General features: G+C 42.1%; 1 protein-coding gene across 2 annotated transcripts in view; it reads right to left on the bottom strand.

Moving 5' to 3' along the window:
- Positions 1 to 17,895, bottom strand: part of AEBP2 (AE binding protein 2) — a gene marked incomplete at both ends in the record, with an annotated part of 54,517 nt that extends 36,622 nt beyond the window's left edge. For both annotated transcript variants that reach the window (XM_079714635.1, XM_079714634.1), the window contains one exon: positions 17,228 to 17,895. In XM_079714635.1, the coding sequence (XP_079570761.1) occupies positions 17,228 to 17,895 (668 nt within the window). The remainder of the gene's footprint in view (positions 1 to 17,227) is intronic.
- Between the last annotated feature and the right edge of the window lie 708 nt (positions 17,896 to 18,603).

Here is an 18,603-nt window from a genome sequence, read left to right on the forward strand (position 1 = left end):
GGTGTTAGAGGACATGAACTTTGTCTACCATTGGCAACAAGCTGCAAATGCAATGGCAGAGGAGGTAAAGGGCAGGTACCCCTACCCTGGAAGACTCAAGAGACAGTCCACAATTGGGCAGCATCCCCAGAGAGCCTCCCAGAGCCCAGCAGGGCAAACTGGAGTCCTGCCTCATGATCCCTTCTTGACTCCTCCAACTTCTAGAACGTGTCTAATCCTAAACCACCAGGCTACCTTTCAGCCCCAGATCCATGCCGGAATCAGTGGTTCTCTCTGGTCTTAAGACTGATAAAGGCAACAGTCCTGATGCAGGAGAGCACAGGAGACGAGTTACAAGCAATTTCTGATTTTGACAGGACCCTGAGATAGATATAGATTTCATAGGAAGTCCTTCTTCCTATAATAGTAGGATAACAAGATGCTCAGAACTAAAAGGTGACATTCCACCTGACCTTGGGTCTAGGTTCAAGCATATATTAAGATAGTTCATTCAGTTAGTTCTCCTTCCCAATGAACTTACTGATTCTGTCAAATGTGAACAAAAGCAGCCTGGTATTTTTAAGAAAACCTAAGCCAGAAAAAGCACTCACTCTATTCAGATAGTTTCAATAATTTAAAGCAGTGCTGTTCAAACTAATATGTATATGAACATCTGTGATCTTATTAATTGCAGATTCTGATCCGGTGCTTTTGGGGTAAGACTTGACATACTGTATTTTTAGCAAGAGCCTACTTGTTGATGATGCTGCTACAACATTTTAAGTAGCAAGACTCTAAAAGATCTCTTTCATTATTATTACCCAACTGCAACTGACTGGACTATCTAAAGAATTGTCTCATATTGTAGAATAGTAAGCTAAAGCAACCACGTATGTGCGCGTACACATACACACACACACACACACACGATGACAGAAAATCTGTAAGTTTAAAAAAAAAAACAAAAAACCACACACACATTGTTAGAGATTCCTACGCAATATTTAGGGAAGGATGTAAGACATTTTTAACATAACAACATTCCCTTTTTCCTCTTTTCCATGGGCCTTGTTAAGAAACTATCCGGCAGGGGCTTCCCTGGTGGCGCAGTGGTTGAGAGTCCGCCTGCTGATGCAGGGGACACAGGTTCGTGCCCCGGTCTGGAAAGATCCCACATGCCGCGGAGCGGCTGGGCCTGTGAGCCATGGCCACTGAGCCTGCGCGTCCAGAGCCTGTGCTCCGCAACGGGAGAGGCCACAACAGTGAGAGGCCCGCGTACCGCAAAAAAAAAAAAAAAAAAGAAACTATCTGGCAGACCAGACTCTAACGTCTAGAGTAACTAACTACATGGATTTTATGAAAATGGTTTCCCTTGAGAATTCAAGGGCCAGTTCACGCATACATACAAGAAAAGCCTCTCTCTGATAACTCAAATTACTTCCAAGCAAAACATACGTTTGGTGGACGTGACCACTGTCAATAGGGCTATCAACACTGACAAGATCAGCTTGCTAAATGACAAGACACAGGAGCAGAAGAAGCAAAACACGGATGCTATGTTACGATAGAGAAGGAAGAGACCATGGTCTTGATGTAACAGTAAGAAACGTTCGCTGACATGGCTTCAGATTCTACACTGCAAATGATCTTAAAAAAACTATCACTTGTCGGGCTTCCCCGGTGGCGCAGTGGTTGAGAGTCCGCCTGCCGATGCAGGGGACACGGGTTCGTGCCCTGGTCCGGGAAGATCCCACATGCCGCGGAGCGGCTGGGCCCGTGAGCCATGGCCGCTGAGCCTGCGCGTCTGGAGCCTGTGCTCCGCAACGGGAGAGGCCACAACAGTGAGAGGCCCGCGTAGCAAAAAAAAAAAAAAAAAAAAAACTATCACTTGTCAAGTTTTGGTATATTATCAAACAGCCACACAATTCTATTAAAAAGTATATTAAAATACTCCTTCCTGGGCTTCCCTGGTGGCGCAGTGGTTGAGAGTCCGCCTGCCGATGCAGGGGACACGGGTTCGTGCCCCGGTCTGGGAAGATCCCACATGCCGCAGAACGGCTAGGCCCGTGAGCCATGGCCGCTGAGCCTGCGCGTCCAGAGCCTGTGCTCCGCAACGGGAGAGGCCCGCGTACCGCAAAAAAAACAAAAACAAAACCAAAAACAAAACAAACAAAAAAAAACATAAAATACTCCTTCCTTTTCCAACTAAATATCTGCATGAGCCCAAATTTTCTTCATATGGCTCAACCAAATCAATTCATTGCACCAGGCTGAATGCAGAAGCAGATATGAGAAACTAGTTGTTCAGCCAAACATTAAATATAAAACAATGTCACTCTTCTATTTTTCTTAACTGAAAGTTATTTTGCATTTAAAAAAACTTCCTGGGGCTTCCCTGGTGGCACAGTGGTTAAGAATCCGCCTGCCAATGCAGGGGACATGGGTTCAATCCCTAGTCCTGGAAGATCCCACATGCCATGGAGCAACTAAGCCCATGCTCCAAAACTACTGAGCCTGAGTTCTAAAGCTCGCGAGCCACAACTGTTGAGCCCGCACACCATAACTACTAAAGCCCGCGCATCACAACGAAGAGTAGTCCCCGCTCGCCGCAACTAGAAAGTGAGCATGCAACAAAGACACAACGCAGCCAAAAAAAAAAGAAAAGAAAAAAAAACTTCCTGTTACATATAATTGGTTTATTTTTAGATTAAATAAATGTTTTTAATGTTCTCAGTTTTGAATTTTGATCCTGTAACAGTGATAAATGTAACGTCCATAAACAAGCTTTATGGTTTCTTCAGTAACTTTTTTTTCTAAATAAATTTATTATTTTATTTATTTTTGGCTGCATTGGGCCTTTGTTGCTGCGCGTGGGCTTTCTCTAGTTGCAGTGAGTGGGGGCTGCTCTTCATTGCAGTGCACAGGCTTCGCCTTGCGGTGGCTTCTCTTGTTGTGGAGCACGGGTTCTAGGCGTGCGGGCTTCAGCAGTTGTGGCGCACGGGCTCTAGAGCACAGGCTCAGTAGTTGTGGCGCACGGGCTTAGTTGCTCCACGGCATGTGGGATCTTCCCGGACCAGGGCTTGAACCTGTGTCCCGTGCAGTGGCAGGCAGATTCTTATCCACTGCGCCACCAGGAAAGCCCTTCAGTAACTTTTTTTTTTTTTTTTTTTTGCGGTACGCGGGCCTCTCACTGCTGTGGCCTCTCCCGTTGCGGAGCACAGGCTCCGGACGCGCAAGCCCAGCGGCCACGGCTCACGGGCCCAGCCGCTCCGCGGCACGTGGGATCCCCGCAGACCGGGGCACGAACCCGTGTCCCCTGCATCGGCAGGTGGACTCTCAACCACTGTGCCACCAGGGAAGCCCAACTTAGCTTAATTTTGTAACTGGTAATAAACTTTGGATACAAATAAGCATACTATATAGTTTTCAAAGTACTTATCAAATTGTAGGTAAGCATAACCACACACAGGGGATTCCTTATCTAATCATATAACAAGGTAAGCGATTATTTGGTTAAAAGGTGATGTTCCTTTCATCTATAATAAAATTGCCACTCAATACTAGAAAGATTACTCTGTGTCTCTCCCATACCTGTAATCAAAATTATTAAAATCCAGAACAGTACAAAACATGTAAGACAATCCTATATTTTTTAATTAAAAAAACTGAATCTAATTAATTCAATTAATTAAAACAAAGACCAGGGCTTCCCTGGTGGCACAGTGGTTAAGAGTCTGCCTGCCGATGCAGGGGACACAGGTTCGTGCCCCGGTCCGGGGCGATCCCACATGCAGCGGAGTGGCTGGGCCCGTGAGCCATGGCCGCTGAGCCTGCACATCCGGAGCCTGTGCTCTGCAACGGGAGAGGCCGCAACAGTGAGAGGCCCGCGTACCTCAAAAAAAAAAAAAAAAAAAAATACACAAAGACCATATTCTATCATAGGCAGACTAAGGCACTTTGTGGAGGAGATGTTAAGCCCTTACTGATGTCAAATTGTGCCAGTTGCTGGTCAACCAGTGACAATCCTATATTTTTGAGAAATCTGAAATTGTATGCCTGATATGATACAACTTTGAGTGAACTCTCTACTTCAATTATCCATACCAGTCCTCGGCTCCTTTTGTTGGAAGAGACCATGATTTTGTGACCTGCTCCTTATTCTAGGCATTGACAAAGGAATTAAAAGCTAAAACTGAACCCGTTAAAAGAAACAGATACTTCAAGAAAACTATGAACTGCCTGCCTGTTACATCTTATGACTTTATCCTAAGGAAAAAAGGGATTATGTAACTTACTATATCAAAATTTGTATCACAAAAGTAAGATGCTATTTTTAAATCTGACTTCCCATTCTTTATCACAACAGCTAACCAGTACTGTTTGCTATATGCCCTGCATTGTTCTTTGCGCTTGTGTCAGACTGTATTTTCCAAAGACAGCCACCTCCATACACACACCTTCCCGCATCCTCTTCTTACAGCTTGGCATCAAGAAGTGAGGGATCTATACTACCTCCCCTTGAATCTGAGCAGTCCTAAAACTCTTGCAGAAGTGACACTGCCAGAACTTCCACAGCTGGGTCATCAAAGGCAATACAGCTCGACCTGGCTCTCTTGGGACACACAGCTTGGGAGCCCTGAACTACTTACTCACCCTATAAAGAAATCTGGCTCCCCTGAAGCCACTATGCTAAAAAGATCCTGTGAAGAAAGTTCACAGAACTAGAGAGAGATGCCAGGAGCCCCAGCTGTTCTAGCTCCCAGCTGTTTGAGTCTTCTCAGCCCAGGCACCACACACGTGACAGCTTCATGAGCAAGCGAGCTTCCTGGTGACTGCAGTCCCCAGACTTTATACTGCTACAAGCTGCCAAGCCCTGCTCGGACTGTAGATTTGTAAGCAAAATAATGTTTTAAACTACTAAATGTTGGGAGTTGATTGCCATGCAGTCATAGTAACCGGAACAATGCTTGATGTAACGCTTACAGCAACCAAATGAGGTAATTACTCATTATTTACTAATACTCAAGTATTAGTAGCCTCATCTTACGGATAAAAGAGACTGAGCAGATAAAAGGGACAAAAACACAAAAATTATGTGACTTGCCCCGTCACACAAGTACAAAACATTAATGCCAAACAATCTATTTGCCACATTTATACAAAAGAAAAATGAGTAAATTACTGATTTAAGAAATACTGAGGGACTTCCCAGGTGGCACAGTGGATAAGACTCCACGCCCCTAATGTAGAGGGCCTGGGTTTGATCCCTGGTCAGGGAACTAGATCCCACATGCATGCTGCAACTAAGAGTTCGCATGCCACAACAAAGGAGCCCATGAGACGCAACTAAGGAGCCCACCTGCCACAACTAAGACCCAGTGCAACCAAATAAATAAATAAATAAATATTTAAAAAGAAAAAAAAAAAGAAATACTGAAATGCCGCCTATATTACATACCAAGATAACGTGACAGTTTCATCTGGTGTGCACACACAAGAAGCTGTTCCTTGCTTTTGTACATCTACAGCACACACACACACACAAAAGATATTTAGCATTACATGTAATTTGACTCATTTGAACAACAGATGAGTCAGATGGTTTTACAAGATAAACTATTAAATTTGATTTCTACAAGTCAATTAGCTCCATGAAAAAAATTAATTCAAGGTCAGTCATACAAAGCAACACTATTCTCAGGTAGAACTTGTTCCAAATTTAGAACTTAGGCCACTGAACCAGATTATGAGCCAAACAATGTCAGCGTAAAATCCAACTCCAAAATACTCCAGGAACAACGAGGGGACACTTTAGTTTTTATTTATCAAAAACAAAGAGTAAGTTATGAGATTGGTCTTAACTGGGATTAAGGAATTTAGACCACATCCGATTTCTGTAAGGCTGCCTGGTTTGGTCTTTCAAACTGCTGTGGTGCTATAGGCTTTCAGAGCTTTAAACTCAGAAACAATTAGGGGAAAAAAAGGAAAGATAAGTGCCGAGTTTATTGTATGTGCTATATATACGCTCAGGTCAAACTTCCCTAAGGTCTTTCCTACCCACCTAAGGTGGAAGGAATTCTGCTTCTTTATGATCTGGTTGATCCGTACTATGAGTCACCTATAAACCTCTTACTCAGAGTAAACTCTTAAACCTAGCTAGTGCCTTGCACACAGTAAACGCTCACATAGTTTTCAGTGACAAATTTAAGTAGGCTTTTTTAAGGCAAGTAAAATATATGGCTTTGTCACACTGAGATAATCATTAAAATTAATTGGAGGCCACTAAAAATCATTAGCCAACACCAAGATATTATTATTACTATTGTTACTGTAATTATAAGCTATTATCACTGTAATTTAAAAAGCTAAATGGATTTTTCTAATCAAGAAAAAGACTACTCTCTATCCCTACAATTACTTCTCTGAATAAAGACAAAAGATTTTTCCCCAAGACCCAGCAGTATTCACCAAATTGGCCAAAAGGGACTTTATGCAACAATGATGAAATACAGTTCATGGAAAACAAGTACGTTGCATTCTTCTATCACCACTATGCACTGCGCACATCATTTTCAATTTGTTTCTCATCTCTAGTCTATGCCCTTTAAGATTACTCCACCCATATTTTTCATCCAGCTTAAGAGATCAGCAAGCAATTATCTTCAAAAAGATTGTAATACTAGAAACATTCTACTTCAATAAAACTACACTATAAGGAGTCATCTTTTACCGTCTTAAAAAGGTTTCCAGAAAAATGTCTATACACAACGATGGTATATTAAAAAATCTGCTATGAAAAACAATACCCATATTTTATACAGAAGCAATCACATATTCATTTCGTGTTTTTTTAAGTTAGTGTTAAATCATAAAAAGGATTTTATCAGATCATTTCAGTGTACCCATATCTGACAAGAATAACTACAGTAGAGTTCAACACCTCAGAAGACATGTTCAAATGACTGCCAACAGGAATGTAAATCACTAGAAAGGCTATTGCTCATTAATCCCATCCTCAGTACTTTAACAAGTATTTATATATTCATAATTTTGTAATAACAAAAATTTTATAATTTAGAAATGAACTAGTAAGTGTATTTACTAAGAAATACTAATACCCTTCTGAAATCTGTGTTTTCTCTAATTGATAACACTTTATCTTTCTAGAAACTCAAAATATAAATGAAAACCAGAAAACAAGTCAAGGGCTTTGAAAAGTGTTAAAATTAAAGAAATAAAATGTCAATAAAGACTCTCTCTATTCCCCTAAAGACTGAATAACTATAATACTTTAAAAAATTAACTTCTGTATTTCATAGTCTTAAGAGGAATCCAGGTTACGAAGTCTAACTATATAATTACAAATGAGAATAAAGCCCAGAAATGTCAATGAACTCAAGCACGTGTAAGTTATTCTTTGCTAAAGAGACAGAATGAAAAGTAAAACAGCCGCTAATGTAGACTACTGATATTTTCATTAAACTTCCCTGGTCAAGGTTGTTACAACAGTCCTACAGGCAGTGTAAGTATAGTAGCTAAGACCACGTCTAGAGCCAGGACTGCCAACATTCTCCAGGAGCTGTGTGACTGTAGATGAGATAGTCTGTGCGTGCTTCCTCGCCCCGCTGGTTCTGTGGATGAACTTCACTGAATCCTTTCAATAAGCTCAAGTCTCAGATTCTTAAGCAAACTAGACAATCAATAGTGGGTTTTCTTCTAAAACAGTGTGTAAATATATTTTTTTCTTGAGAAACAAAATATAAGTTGGGGAATCCTGCTTTTATTAAAGTATTCAAATAATCACAACTTTTTTCGAATACTGCTTTCACATACGCTGCTTAAAAGAACTGGGGGAAGCAATAAGGCATAGAATGGTTCAACTCCTTGTTTCATGCAGCCACACTAATAACAGTGAGAAAGAAGAAATAGGTATCAGGTACATCCACATTCAGCTGAATTCAACCAATTACAGAGTTACTGAATATACAGTGTAACAGGTGAATGCACTACAGGTAAGTGCTGGAAGTATAAAGATAAATAGGACCTGATTTTAATCTTAAAAATGTTATAGCCTGGAGAAGACAAACACAAACACAAATGGATATTTCAATGCAACACCATAAATATGAATTAGAATTATGGTGATTTTTGAACTCAGAAGAACCTAAAGTATCTTTGAGATCCTGGATGGAGCAAAGACACACCTGCAATATTCTTGGTTTGTCTAAAGGATAGGAAACACACACACACACACACACACACACATACACACACACACACACACAGCATATATACAGAATAGGTTTCTATTCTCAGGGAGCATACATTCCAGCAAGAGAGATGAACAGTAAACACTTACGCAAATTGTGATAGGGCCAATGCAGAACCTGAGTGCGGCAATGAGCCTAACAAAGAATTGGGGACAGTCTGCCTGAGAAAATGTTCAAGGTAAGACCTGATCATGACTAGGAGTTACAAAAACAGAAGCTGGCTAACGGAAAAGAATGTGATTCACAATATGATACATATATTTATCTTCTGACTCCCATTAGAGCACTTGCCAAATCTACACCAGATTTATCACATCTGAGCTCCAAATTTCTTTATACTGTTTAGTCCAAAACCTTCACTTTCAAGAAAAAGAGTCAATCTACAGTTCAGAGAAATGAAACGATTTGCCAAATATCCTGCAGGCAGTCTCTAGTAATGCCAGTACTACAATACTGATTATTCTCAATAAAGTATTCTTTCCACATTTTACACATGAGAAAGGGGAAAATAAATGACACTGAATTAATTACAGCCCTAGGCCCATTACATATTCCGTCTCATTTAACCATAACACTAAGATACTTCTTCTAGGGCTTCCCTGGTGGCACAGTGGGTAAGAATCTGCCTGCCAATGCAGGGGACAAGGGTTCGAGTCCTGGTCCGGGAAGATCCCACATGCCATGGAGCAACTAAGCCCGTATGCCACAACTACTGAGCCTGCGCTCTAGAGCCCACGTGCCACAACTATTGAAGCCCGTGCGCCTAGAGCCCGTGCTCCACAAGAGAAGCCACCACAATGAGAAGCCTGCACGTCGCAACAAAGAGCAGCCCCCGCTCGACGCAATTCAAGAAAGCCCCCGTGCAGCAACAAAGACCCAATGCAGCCATAAATAGACAGACAGACAGATACTTTTATTTAAAGGTAAGGAAACAACTTCTGATAAGTTAAATTATAACGCCAAGTCTTTCTGACTTAGAGGTTCACGCCTTTTCACTACCCAATGTTCCTTTAGCTCTTTTAGTGACAGATGTGTCTAGAAAAATACGGTAAAGTATTGTTCCAGTTAAATTTTCAAGAAAAAAACTTTTTACTCAGAAATAGTAACACTATTTCTCTTATGTGGGATCTTCCCAGACCAGGAATCGAACCCGTGTCCCCTAGCATTGGCAGGCGGATTCTTAACCAATGCGCAACCAGGGAAGACTCAGGAAATTAGCTTTTCTTTCCTTTAATTCAGTTTCTCAAGCTCATATGACTTCTTCCCCAACTCCTACCCCAGCTTGAGTCTCTTTATTTCGCACCTGTACTACTCCTACCACCTCCTAAACGGTCTCCCAGCTCCCAAGCTTTCCTTCTCTACGTTTGCCACGTGTGATTAACTTTCCGGTAACACAAGTTTCATCATTCATTCAAAATATATTTTAAAATAACTAAAATGATTGTCAAGCACTGTGCCAGGTACTGCAGATAGTGCAATGTTCAAAACAGACGTAGTTCCTATTCTCAAGGAGCTCATATTCTAGGAAGAGAGATGAACAGTAAATAATTACTCAAACTGTGATAAAGGCAATGCAGAACTTGAAGGGCTAGCAATGTGTCCAACAAAGAATCAGGGATAGTTTGCCTGAGAAAATGTTCAAGGAAAGACCTGATCATGACTAGGAGTTACAAAGACAGAAGTTGGGGAGAGGCAAAGAATCCAATTCACAAGCTTATAGAGAGAAAGATGGGCACAGTTGTGTTGGCATGGAAGGTCACACTTTAGTCATTAATTTTTATTTCCCAGTTCCAATGTGGATCCTCTAATCTAGGCAGAAAGTTTTCTGAATATGCTAGGCTCTTTCCTTCCTATGTTTCATTTAGGCTTCCTGGAAATTTCTTTTCATCACTCAACTAACCCTAAAATCCAGTCCCTCTCCCATCAAATCTTTAGTCATCGACTATAACACTCCACAGTTTTAATTTTAACGTACTGTGTCACAAACAATTTACAGGAAAACTAGAAAACAATGGAATCATCTTTTTAGTCTTCTCTTTAAAAACTATCTGGGGATGCACATTTTTCTTATCACTAAACAGGGTTAAATGCTAACCATCAGTAAATGCTCAAAAATGACTTTTAAAAAAAATAAATTTATTTATTTTTGGCTGCATTGGGTCTTCGGTGCTGCGCACGGGTTTTCTCTAGTTGTGGCAAGCGGGGGCTACTCTTCGTTGCGGTGTGCGAGCTTTTCATCACGGTGGCCTCTCTTGTCGTGGAGCGTGGGCTCTAGGCACGCGGGATTCAAGGCTGTGGCACGCAGTCTCAGTAGTTGTGGCTCGCAGGCTCTAGAGCACAGGCTCAGTAGTTGTGGCGCACGGGCTTAGCTGCCCCGCGGCATGTGGGATCTTCCCAGACCAGGAATCGAACCCGTGTCCCCTGCATTGGCAGGCGGATTCTTAACCAATGTGTAACCAGGGAAGACCAAAAATGATTTTTTAAATATCTAAACATCTACCTGATCTCCTATCCATGCCCCAAATTGTCCATTTAGTTCTAAGGTCAATATCACTGTTACTTTCACAAATGTATACTACCAGTCATAAAAATGAACTCAATATGCGGTTAGATAACTGCAGATCCATTACCATTACTTGAAAACATATCCCAAAACCTTTTAGTAATAGATCAGCAGCATTACTTACATATTAAAAACTATTAAAAATAAAAGGTATTAAGAGGCCTTTTAGGTCAACCATATATATTAAAGGATTAAAATGTAGATTTTGTAATGAAATATTTTGGTATAGCGTATCCTTTTGCAAGTTTCTGCAGCACTCATTTACAGATACTTGCCACACATTTAACAGCTGGTAGAGTACTTTTGGCATTTCAGATCTTAAACTGCTTCAACCAAAGACCAATGCTAGCTTTACTATTATCAGCTCTTGTGCACAGTCTGTCTCCCCCACCCATGAGGTCAGGTGCTTTGTTTTAGTCACTGCTGTGTACCCAACACCTAAAATAGTACCTGGCACATAATGGGGGTTCTATGTACATCTGTAGAATAAATACCTATCACATAATACATGCTTAGTAAATTGTATGCCAAATACTGTACGTGTAATCCCCATAGCTATCTTATAGGATAGGAACTATTACTGTCCCCCTTCTGCAGATAAGAAACCTGAAGTAGTAGAAAGACATTAAATAACTTAAATGACTGTCCCATGGTCACCCAGCTTCAGTGAGAGCCACAATTCAAATCCAAACATTCTGACTCACCTTGTACTCTTAACAACTTCTCTCCCTATGCTTCTCTCCTTAACTTCAAATTTTCCATGTACCTTTGATAAAATGTTGGGCATTTTTCTACAATAAATGCTTCTAAACAATGGTTTTTAAAAAAAAGAGCCCTCGGGTGACTATCCACTTCAGATTTTCCATCCTTATACTTCTTTTAAAATAAGCTTTTTACAGAAATTTACAATTTCAAAGTTGTCTGATCATTTAAAAAGTATTTATTATGCACCTCTGGATCGCCTCTAAATTGGTAGTTCTTAACTTAGACCAAACCCTTTTAAGACTCTGAGAAAAACTGCTGACATCTTCTCAGAGAAACGCCCACATAAAATTTTGCATACGACCCCCAAAGGCCTTACTAGAGTACACCCCCAGAGAAAAGCTGGCCTTAAACTCACTATACTAAATACAATGATCCAGTCAAAGGCACCAATTCCTGGCCCTCACTTTACAGTCTTCTTTATACAAATTCTACTGTAGGTATTTCAATTTAATTCTAATAGAGTACTCACCATATGCAGGTACTGTGCTAGATACTACAAAGATCTAAATGAGCTAAACTGTCCCTGCTCTCAAAACTACCATGCTACAACAAAAAGGATGAAGCAAGCATTCAAGTGCTTTGAACAACATGGATTCTTCCAAACGGTCCATAGGGCTCCTTAACAGAAGTTCACATGGACCTTAGAACACCTTCATGGTTAAACCTAACCCTGTCGTCTTGCAGTTGAGGAACTAAGGGTCAAAGATATTACTTAAAATCATAATATAAGTAGCAATGCTAAAATCTGAATTGTGTCCTTTGACTCTTGATTACAGGCTCTTTATACTGCAATATTCTACATCCCTACATAACAAAGCCAGAAATTGAGATGAAAAAATAAAGAAGAAATACAAACACAGTAATTAAAAAGAAAAAAATTAAAATCAAGTTTAGTAAGACCAGGAAAGAATTTGTTGTGGCATTTTGATGGGTTTTTTTTTTTTTTTTGCGGTACGCGGGCCTCTCACTGTTGTGGCCTCTCCCGTTGCGGAGCACAGGCTCCAGACGCACAGGCTCAGCAGCCATGGCTCACGGGCCTAGCCGCTCTGCGGCATGTGGGATCTTCCCAGACCGGGGCACGAACCCGTGTCCCCTGCATCGGCAGGCGGATTCTCAACCACTGTGCCACCAGGGAAGCCCTTTGATGGGTTTTGAAAGGTTGTCTCAGTCAACAAAAATCTGAAGCAATTATGATGTATCACAGTATGAATAAAAAGAAAAATAGGAAAAATGTACCTGCTAAGTGAAGATGTATGAAGAATATGTGAGCAGGTATATTTAGGTCATAAAACCCTTGGCTCTCTTTCTCTCAGATGACTTGCTCTGGGGGAAACTAGTTGCTATGTCCTAAGAACACAAAAACAGCCTTATGGAGATACTGACCTGGTGAGTAACTGAGGCCTCCTGCCAAAAAGCTACATTAAGTGAGCCGATTTCCAGCCCCAGTCCAGCCTTCAGATGACTGCAGTGCTGGCCAACACTTTCGCTGCAACAGCAGACTCAGCCAGAACCACCGAGCTAAGCCTCTCCATTCTTGACTTTCAGAAACCACATGTGATACCAAATGTTTGTTTTAAGTTGCGAAATTTGGGGGATATCTGTTACACAGCAATAAATAGCTAATACAACAGGCAAGGTGTGACATCTCTAACTTTGTTTAGAGTCAATAAAGTTTTGTGCTAGGAATTATGGCAAAACCACACTCTGGAATTAAAAGTTTCAGAGCAATATGGATGAACTGGGAAGCATTTTGTCTTCCTGTATCCCACAATATCCAGTAGAGTCCTTCCTGCACACAGTAAATACCTATGCTTGGTAACAAACGAGCTTGCACACAAGATTTCCTAACTGACCCAATGCAATAGTCTCAACGTTTCTTAAAAGTAAAATGACCCCTTAGAATCTCTCCATATAAGTTCAATCCTGAAAGCTGTAGTTTTATTGTCGTTTACTTTTTAGCACAGAGCCATATCTTCCTTAACTGAGAATTACAATCCGTAATCAATGACAACTGAGACCTGTTAGAAGCTCTTCCCTAAATTTAGTCAAAATTAAAAGGTAGATTAAAACAAGGATTCTGGAGAGACTATGAACAGCTGCTTCAGAGTTGAAAAGTGAATGGTGAAAAGCAGTTCCATCATGAAGTATGAGCAAAATCTTACCTCTTATAAAAGTATTTTATTGCCTCAACCATACAGAGCCTTAATAGGTCTTGATGATAACCTCAACATGCAGCCTTCTAATATTAATCTGATTTAAAAGTTTAGCCTCCATACTAGAAAAAAGGTTTTCCTGATCATATCACTGGGAAAGTGCGCAACATAACCCTGTTTTCCCAGTGTCAAAACAATCTTAATTATACCTCAAAGTTTGCAACCCATTAGGTTGGTAATCCAAATTTTAATCCACAAAACAGTAAGGGCCTGTAGTCTTTGCTGATCATTAAGTTTCATACTAAATGCCCTTCCCTATCACCCCAACCTTATGCATGCACTCTTCACCTGACACCTGGATTTATCCAGAAAGTCTGATAAAGGTGGCTTTTTCAAAATAAGTCGTATCTTATATTCTAGATGGGAGGGGGGGACCGTAATAGAGACAAATAACCACAAAACAGAGGCTGTTGTTATCAATTCGCTTATACAGAGAAGCAACTGAAGAGTATTTTCATGTATAATCTGATTCAACAGGTAGAACTAATTTCTACACTAAAAATATTTCAGAGGCATTCTAAAATTCTATTTAAAAGTCAACTTAGCCTCTGAAATTAACTTAAAAGGTGGTAACTTTTTAAAAGGTACTTAAGCTTAGATTCAAAGTAGAATAAAATAAAAGCTAGTTTTTAGTGGCCTCACGCAGCTAAATATTCCCCTCAAAGAAAATCCCATTATCTTTATAACCAAACTAAAAGTAAACTACATATTAACTTTAAGGTTTTCTAACTTTACCACAATAAACACACCAATACACTTAGGCTGGTTCTGAATAACTTTCTCCTGGGAAAAACAATGTTTTTGGTACCAAGTGTGATTTAATCATTTTATAAATTAATCACTTTCACAACACTTCAAATACGTTTTGTAGAATGACTCCTTGGATCACAAGCTTTAATATCCAAATCTTTAAAGTTAGTTCCTTCTTAAAACGGAGCACTTACAGTTAAAAATATTTAAGATAATTTCAACAACTTATAAAGTATGTTAGATAAACTCAAAAGTATAAACTAATTTCAAAGTGAAAGAAAAACTCAATTGGCATTCTAACAGAAAGAGTAAATTCTAATGATAATAAAATCCGTGCAATAGGATGCCTCATGTTTCTAAAAAGCACTTTAAAACCACGATATCCTCCCATCAGTTACAAATATAAAGACTTCCGACCGTGAAATCAATCTATAAAATCCGTAAATTGATGTAATCTTCAGGACAGTTTATAAGAATTATGAATCCTCTGCAAATTTAAAATAACTCTTAAAAAAAAAAACTCAAAGGCAAAAAAGGGGGAGTTTCAAAATTAAGATTATCAAGACCACAACCAGTTTCACTAGTCACATAAGGTTTTTTCATACAAGTGATAAATTTATTACCCTGTAATGGTAAAATGATTACAGGGTTTTGTAGTCTCTAATGTTTAAGCATCAAGAAAAGCAAGTACATTTGGTTATCAGGTTTTAACCTTATTTGGCACCAATATCTTACTCCTTACTCTGAAGTATGATGTAAAAATTGCATATTCAAGTGAATATCTAATAAAAATGAAGTCAAAACTCCACTTCCTGAAATACTGCTTGGCCAATTACTATCTCCTAAAAGGACTAGTAAACAGATATTAACTAAAAAAAAAAAAAAAAACCAAATACCTGGCACATCCTGCTTGTAGCTATTTAAAGTGAATTATTCTAACTCTTGTGAAGTGGAAATAGCAGAGAACCTTTGTTCAGCTCCACCACTTCCATTCTATACTTACTGTTTTGAGTAAGACACTCAACTTGCTTCTTCATCTGTTAAATGGAAGTCAAAATAATACCTACCTTGTGCCAGAGTTGTGGAAATGAAATGATTAAGGCATTTAAATCGTGCAGTGCTAGGCAAGTGTGTTTTATGGGTGTATGTGTATACTAGGTACATGGAACAACTGTGGTAGATGCTGACTGTATAAATTAATGTCAACTTTCAAATATCTACTGGTACCAAAGAAGGAGTATACAGTAAAATGATAAATGGCACACGCTTCATTGTGCAGTTCACATCAATTTTTAATTTTCTTGAAGACATTCTCATTCCTGCCATGCCTGTATAGTTCAGGACAATTTTTCCAAGGTTTGCACTCTCTACTTTACCCCACTCAAGATGTTTCCTTAACTAGACATTAGAGTAAATGTCAAACAGAATTTGATGCTATATTTTCAAAATATTTAGAACTGTGAATTCCTTATAACACTAAATATAAGCCATTGTGTTCATTTTTATGTTAACAATAGAATTCCTAGAACTTTAGAATAACTTTTAAATGCAAGTCAATAAAGATTGTTAAAAATTCTACTGCTCATCGAAACATTAGCACATGGTCAAAATAACTAATATACTTTAGATGCATTATAATATGCATGACATGCTTCTCTCTGTTTAAAAAAGTACATTAAAAACCAATTAGTTAAAATACGAAGTTTTCCAGAGATCAAAAGTAATGATAGTAACAACTGAAACATACCATAACAATAAACTTCTTAATGTCCCGAAAAAATGAAGCGCATTTTTGTCAGTCTCCACATTCTTTCTAAGAAGCTTTAGAAAAATGCTACTAATCCCTTCAGAGATCTCGCCAAAACATGACTTTAAATATTATCCTCTAAAATCATGACTCTCACGTTGAAGCATTACTGTATAAAGATTTTAAAACGCATACTAACATGCTGTACCTTAAGACTGCATTTTGTTATAATTCCAACTCTCTTCGATTCCGCAAAGTTATTTTAAAGGACACCAATTCATTATTCTTTTACACTACGATTTATACGTTTTTAAAACTTTCTCCCCAATTTGATCACCAACGAAATAGAAGTTACTAAAATCACTTTGGAGACCACGTTAATGACCACACATGAGGAATTCTGGAAGCGCTGATTAAATATAAAAGAATAGTCTTCACTTTCCTAAGTAAAGGAAAGTGATGGTTGGGGGTCTCCTCCCTGAACAAGGAAGTTCTGTTACATCCAGGCGAGACCAGCCATGTTGGAAAACACTTGTCAATTACGGTTCTGACAAGTATTCGCGAACACGGCTGGATGAAGCTAACCTTGTGTACCGAGGTGCGTACATCAAGGCCCTCTTCGGCTCCGCCACAGGATCTGGGCCTACTTTGGGGATTGTTTCCGAGTTGGAGCCGTCCTTCGGTCCGTACGGAGTGCAGAGCCGAGGGGAAAGAGGGCGGGGAAAGGAGAGTTGGGGGGAAAAGGGTTTGAGAGTTGGAAGCCGCTATCCGCAGCGAGAGGGGCGCGGCGGCCGGCAGAGGTTTCCTAGTTGAGAGCCGGGGGGAGGGGCCGAGGATTCGGGGAGCAGGGGGATCTCAGCAAAAAGTCCCCTCGGGCCCCTCAGAGTGGCCTAGGAGCGCAAGAGGAGGAAGGGAAGGGGAAACGCTTCAGTGCACTGACCTGTCCTCGGAGTCCATGCGGCTCAGGGGTTCCCCATCCGACGACATCTCCAAGCTGCCTCGCCGGCCCGCGGAGGTCGCGCTGCTTCCGCCTCCCCCGGTCCCGTAGCCCTCATCGCCGCCGCTGGAAACGACGCTGCTGCTGCTGCTGCCGCCCCCGCCGCCGCCCTGGCTGCCCCGCGGTCCCTTGGGCTCCTCCAGGCCCTCCTTGCCGTCCCCATCCCCGCTGCTGCTGCTGGCGGCACCGGGGCTCAGGGAGCGCGTCTCGTCGCTGCTGCTCCCGCCGCTGCTGCCCACCAGGCTCTCGGCGCTGCTCTCCTCCTCGCCCCCGCCGCTGCTGCTGCTCTCGTCCTCCTCCTCCTCGTCCTCCTCCTCGTCCTCATCCTCCCCGGCCTGGCTGGCGCTCTCGGGGCTCGGCTCCGACATCGTCTCCGCCTCGCCGCCCCCCACTCCGCCGCCGCCTCCACCGCCCCCACCGCCGCCGCCGCCGTTCAGCAGCAGCGCCGCCACCGCCTCGGCCTCCGCCTCTTCTTCCTCCTCCTCTTCCTCCTCCTCCTCCTCTGGCGGCTCAGCCCGACCCCGCGCCGCCGGGCCGGGGCTGCCGGGGGGCAGAGGGCTCAGGCGGGAGAGCTCCTCCAGGTCGGCCATGTCGGTGATAGCGGCGGCCATGGCGGCGCCTGCTCCTCCTCCTCCTCCTCCCCGCCGCCGCCGCCGCCTCCCTCTCTGGACTCTCGCTCCCGTGCCCCCTCCCGAACGCCCAAAACTCCTCCGACGCCGCTGCAGAGCAGGAGGAGGGCCCGCGAGCTGCGTCAGCCTGCACACGCGCTACGGAGCCCGCGCGGGGACAGGCGCGCGACTGCGCGCACTCACGCGGAGACAGCTGCGCGCCTGCGCGGCGGCACGCGGTGGCGCCTCCCCCCACCGGCCGCGGATTCCGCGCCCCCGCCCGCGCCCCCGCTGGTCCCCGCCTGGCCTCCGCCCCGACCCGCCGAGGACTAAGAGTTTCCGCGGGGCCTTCCCACGCCTTCCCTGCTCGCGCTGCGGGCGGGACACGCGGAACGAAAACCTGAGCGCTAGCCGGCGATTCTAACAGCCCTCCGAGGTCTCAAGATAAAGTCATTCATTCCGGGGGGTGTTTGGGGAGCGTCCCCAAAGTACCTCGCACAGGCGCTGAGCCAAGAATCGAACAAGTCCCTGCGCTTCTGAGAGCTGACAGTCTACGAGGAGAGGCGATTAAAATGAGTAAAAATCAGTAATACAGTGCGAGGTACTGAGTCCATACGCGCGACATAGAGCCACAGGTTATCATCTAACCTGCGTTCGAATAACCCGAGGAATGGTTAAATCACAGTCTCAGAGCAGACATGTGTGTTCTAG

The sequence above is a fragment of the Hyperoodon ampullatus genome, assembly GCF_949752795.1.
Source record: "Hyperoodon ampullatus genome assembly, chromosome: 11".
NCBI classification, from domain to species: Eukaryota; Metazoa; Chordata; class Mammalia; order Artiodactyla; family Ziphiidae; genus Hyperoodon; species Hyperoodon ampullatus.